Below are 6,000 nucleotides of genomic sequence, written 5' to 3' on the forward strand. Positions count from 1 at the left end.
CATGCCATAATGACAGTAAAATTCTCCTGTTAGCGATTTCATAGTAAATCATGAGGAATAAACCAGGAAAAACCCTTATAATACTATCCCGACATAGTAAGTATTTGGTAAAACATGATTTACTATGAAATCACTAACAGGGGATTTTTAATGTCATCATGGCATGTGGTTTTCGTTTTAGTGACGAATCACATGCTAGATTTTTGACAGATATTCTCAAGTTACAGTTGAATTCATGTAACCGAATGAACTATGTTACAATAAAGTCGTCCCACGAACGCAACTATATTCATAAAAAAGAAATGACAGGTACACGCAAAGAGAGACAAGCAACAATATTATAAAATGATAATAACGAAATAATTATGGGTACAAAAGACAAACTAGAGAGATGGAAAGAATACATGCAAACTCTTTTTGACGACGATATACCTTGTTCTCCACCATCCACAGATAACCGAATAAATGAAAAAGGCCCAGAAATAACCAAAAAAGAAGTGATCCACGCAGTAAAATCTCAGAAAGATGGAAAAGTCACCGGTCCAGACAAAAGCAATGTCGAAACACTAAAACTAATTGCAGATAACGAAAGTAAAAGCCTAAACACAAAAGATATATGACACAGGTAAAATACCAACAGATTGGCTAAAATCAACATTCGTAGCATTACCAAAAAAATCTAATTCCTCACAATGCGATGATTATCGAATATTGAGCCTGATGTCTTATGTCCTTAAAACTTTTCTCAGAATGATCCATACACGAATTTACAAGAAGTGCGAGTTCCAGATGAGTGACACTTAATTCGGATTTCGAAACGGATTGGGAACACGAGAGGCTCTTTTTGCTTTAAATGTGTTAACGCAACGCTGCAGAGACATGAATGTAGATGTAGACGCATGTTTTATTGACTATCGAAAAGCATTTGACTGCGTTAACCATCAAAAGATGATCAAAATTCTGAGAACAACGACGAACAATACTTGCGACTTATCTCAGAACTATACTGGCACCAAACGGCTACAATTGAAATAGAGCACATAACATCCGAAGATATACAAATCCGACGAGGAGTGAGACAGGGTTGCGTCTTATCACCGCTACTGTTTAATTTGTATTCGGAGTCTATATGCAAAAAAGCATTAGACGAGGTCCAAGACGAAGTCGTCTACTTTAAAATATATGATATATAATCTATATTGTCAATATAAATGAGTCAGGTAAAATTAAATTATTAACAGAATTTTTTACCAAGCATCAAGAAACAAAATTTGTTTAATTTATAAATTGTTTGTATTTTGAAAACGATTTATGAAGCGTAAATTAAAACGTCAATAAACTTATTTTGTACTTAAATTGTGACTTATTGCCATTAAAATAGTGATTGATTTAAGATGCCACAAGAAAATAGCTTAAGAACAATATTAGTTAAATAAAACCACAATTACTATTTTAATTGGAAATAAGCCACAATTTAAGTATAAATAAGTTTATTGACGTCTTAATTTTAATTTCGGAAATCTTTCTCAAAATATAAAACATTAATGACATAAAATAAGGTTTTTTAACACCCTTAGAAATAATATATCGAAATGTTAATGGAACTTACTTGTATCATAGGCATGAACGAGCATAGCAATTCCCCCAAGACCCAATTTTTTACAAGAAGCACATACAAAGAGAGGGGCAACACAACAACACACTTAACTGTGTCACTAAGGGCATTATTAAGAAGAAAGCTGTACGTTTCGTCCTTGTACAGTTTTTTGTTGATAATATAAGCGAACATAAAGAGATTCCCCGACACGCCGAGACATATCAAAAGTCCGTAAATAAAAATAACGTACGGATAAGAGTTAATAACAACCGCCTTTATGTGGGGTTTTCGTAAATCTAGTTCGGTATCATTTACGCCTAATAGCAGAGGATGAATAGCTTCCCAAACATATGCAGGCATATGATCCAGCGGGTTTGAAGAATAATTTTCACGATCCATTTTACCAGTTTATATTTTCGCGCGACAAACACAATAACACGCGAAGTTGTAACGAAGTTATGGCAACAGGTAATATTTCTGTGAGTTGCGGAGCGAGACTGGCGTAACTCTCCTAGAAGTCTCAGATTTATAAACTCCGAAGCTTCGGTCCGGTAGCGGATTGTCAGGAAGGAAGGTTGCGCTTCACTGTTTGTTTTACTGGACAGATATTTCTATTTCTGTTTGTGAACATTTCTCATTTTTCTTGTTCTTTTTTCATATACTCTTCTCGTAGTTACTATTTTCGTTGGAAATAAGCTACAATATAAGTTTAAAATAAGTTTATTGACATTTCAATTTCCGCTTCGGAAATCGTTCTCAAAATACAAACATTAATAAATGAAACAAATTTTATTTTTTGTTACTTGGCGAAAAATTCTTCTAATAATTTTAATTTTATTTGACTTATTTATATTGACAATGCGGACATATATTATATATAAGTAGAAATAAGTATTAAGTATTGAGTGATAATATAACAAAATTATTTTTATTCACTAAGTGACTAACAAAAAATATTAACTATAATAATATGTAATGAATTGAACAATTAATGTGATATTAAGACATTAAATCTTAACCCTGCTGTCCTGTTCGGGATTTTTTATTTTACAAATTATTACGCGGCGTAACGTTTTGGTATTCCGTGACTTTATTACCTTTATTATTAAGTTTATAAATAAAAACAAGTTTCTGCAAGCTAGAACTTGTAAAAAATTTGAAGTGTAGCTGGACGATGTCAGGTAGAAGGGCACGTCATGTAGAAGGAAGTGGGGGTGATAGACAAGTGGTAGGACACTGATGATATGTCAAGCGCATTCATGCCATTCATATACATTTCAGTCTATTTTTGCATGTTGATAATGTCGCATCGAAGAACGCTAACCGAAAATGAGCTGCGCGAGCTCGCGAACGTGTCAGACAGTGATGAATACATATCAGAAACAGAAAACCATACAAATAGTGACAGATAAGAGACATAAGGGTGAAAAGAAGTTATGAAATTGGTAGTGACCACTATCTACTAGAAACCACATTCAAAAGCAAAAGAAAAGAAATAAAAAGAAATTAGAACATAAACAGAAAACACAAAGAAATAATAAAAATTTATAAACTAAGGGAAGAAACAACGAGAATCAGATACTCAGAAGGACTAGAGAAAGAGATGGATAATGAACATGAAATAACAGAAACAATAGAAGAAGAATGGGGAAAATTTAAAAATGCGATGATAAAAACAGCTAAATCAATATGTGGAACCACAAGAAATAACAACAGAGGAAAACGAACATCTTGGTGAAACGATGAAGTGAAAAGAGAAATAAAAGAAAAGAAGAAATTATGGAAAGAATACATCCAAGACAAAACACAACAAAAATATGAAAATTATAAGAGACAAAGAACAAAAGTTAAAGAGATAGTTAAGAAAGAGAAAAAGAAAAGTTGGGAAAAATTCGGGGAAAAAATGGAAGAAAACAGAACAGAAAACGTAAAATTATTTTACAGAACACTGAAAAACCTAAGAAGCGACAAAGAAACGAAACTGAAACAAATAATGAACAAGGAAGGAACAATAATAAACGACGATAAGACAATAATGGAAAGATGGAGGGAACATTTTCAGCTGATACTGAATGGAAATCAAGCGAATACAATGGAGAAGGAAAGCCACAACAGGAGAGTATCCATGAAAACACGGAAAATACAGAAACTATAGAAAAAGAAGAACTGGAAGAAGCAATAAGAAAGATAAAGATTGGAAAAGCACCAGGAAGCGATGAAGTAGCACCAGAAATAATGAAATATATAGGAGTAAAAGCAAAAGAAAAATTGTTATACATATATAACCTAATATGGAAGAGAAAAGTAATACCCAGAGAATGGACAAATGCAGTAATTATACCTATATACAAGAAAGGAAACACAAGAGACTGTAGGAACTATAGAGGTATATCACTACTATGTGTAGCAGCAAAAGTATACGAAACCATAATAGAAAGGAAAATTAGAAAAGAAATAGAACATAAACTAGAGGATGTACAAAGTGGATTCAGGAAAGGACACAACACACAAGACCATATATTCACCATGCAACAAGTAATAGAAAAAGCCTTAAAGAAAAATAAAGAAATACATCTGAGCTTTATAGACATGGAAAAAGCATTCGACTCAGTCAAAAGAAAAGATATATGGAAAAGCCTAAAGAAGAAACAAGTAAGTGAAGAACTGATAGAAGCAACAAAGAGTATATACATGAAAACAACAAATACAGTAAGAATGTTAAATATACAGTCAGAACCATTTGAAACAACCCAAGGAGTTAGACAAGGGGGAAGTCTCAGCCCAGTACTATTAATAAATGTAATAGATGAGATAGTGAAAGAATGTAAGAAAACATTCAAGAAATACTGCATCGGTTGGAACAGAATGCAAATGATAAATGCTGAGATGTGTATATTTGCAGACGACATAGTATTAATTGCGCAAACTGCAGAAAAACTGAAATACAACTTAGAGAAATGGAACCTAGAAGCAAGCAAATACAACTTAAACGTAAACAAAGAGAAGACTCAAATAATGAAAATATCAAGGAAACAAGGGACGGAAGATCAAATAGAAGTAATGATAGACCAACAAAAAATAATACAGACAAATTCATACAAATACTTAGGAACAGTAATCAACAACAAAGGAGACATCGAGGATGACCTTAACAACAGAATGGAAAACTATTCCAAGCACTAAATAGAGGATTCCTTAATAACAAAGAAATATCAACAAAGACCAAGATGACAATATACAAAACAATATATAGACCTTCAGTGACATATGGAGCAGAAAATTGGATATTAAACAAAAGACATCAGAGCAGAATTCAGGCAGCAGAGATGAAATACCTCAGAAGAACGATAGGAGTAAAAAGAACTGATAGAATCAGAAATGAAGAAATAAGAGAAAGACTCAAAATCAAACCGATACTCGAGTCAATCAAAGAGAAAAAATTGGCATGGTTCGGACATCTAACCCGGATGGACAATAATAGACAAGTTAAAAGAGTGTGGGACGCCAAACCAATAGGGAAGAACAGAAGAGGAAGACCCATTAAAGAATGGAACAGTGACATCTCGCAGATACTACAGAGTAAGGGTAAGACTTGGCAGGAAGCAACACAGATGGCATCCAATAGGAAGGAATGGAGAAAGTTCGTTAAGAGCTAGGACACCCAAGAAGACCGTCAAATAGTGTAATGTAATGAATTGTATTTTAAACGGCCCAACACCGAAAGGTACAAATGGGTCTACTGATTAAGTAAAGTAAAGTATTACGCGGCGTAACGTTTTGGTATTTCTTGACTTTATTACCTAATCTGAGGTCTTTCAATTACATATGAGATAAAACTTCAACTTCCTGATTTTTTTGATAAAATTTAAATTGTTACCTATGATACGTTTGGGTCAATATGACCCACGTATTTAAACCGTTAAAAATTTCCTGTGTACGTATGTTTAGTTGGCAATGTTTTATATTTTCTAACAGTGTTTATCAGTCATGTAAGTTTATAAATATAAAAATAAAGTTTCTGCAAGCTAGAATTTGTAAAAAATTTGAAGTGTAACTGGACGATGTCAGGTAGAAGGGCAGGTCATGTAGAAGGAAGTGGGGGTGATAGACAAGTGGTAGGACACTGATGATATGTCAAGTGCATTCATGCCATTCATATACATTTCAATCTATTTTTGCATGTTGATAATGTCGCATCGAAGAACGCTAACCGAAAATGAGCTGCGCGAGCTCGCGAACGTGTCAGACAGTGATGAATACATATCAGAAACAGAAAGCCATACAAGTAGTGAGAGTGAAGAAGAAAGTAGTGATGATTCTGTTATTCCATTCTACGTACCACATCCTGTAGAACCTTCTGTAACAGTTCCTTCGAAAGATGGTAATATTCAGTGGTCGCTTGA

General features: G+C 33.5%; 1 protein-coding gene across 1 annotated transcript in view; it reads right to left on the reverse strand.

Moving 5' to 3' along the window:
* The window catches only part of LOC140442042 (prolactin-releasing peptide receptor), a 286,069-nt gene extending 283,948 nt beyond the window's left edge, over positions 1-2,121 (reverse strand). The window contains exon 1 of the mRNA XM_072533088.1: positions 1,610-2,121. Coding sequence (XP_072389189.1) covers positions 1,610-1,996 — 387 coding nt within the window. The 5' untranslated portion in view covers positions 1,997-2,121. The remainder of the gene's footprint in view (positions 1-1,609) is intronic.
* Between the last annotated feature and the right edge of the window lie 3,879 nt (positions 2,122-6,000).

This window comes from Diabrotica undecimpunctata, chromosome 5, assembly GCF_040954645.1.
Source record: "Diabrotica undecimpunctata isolate CICGRU chromosome 5, icDiaUnde3, whole genome shotgun sequence".
NCBI classification, from domain to species: Eukaryota; Metazoa; Arthropoda; class Insecta; order Coleoptera; family Chrysomelidae; genus Diabrotica; species Diabrotica undecimpunctata.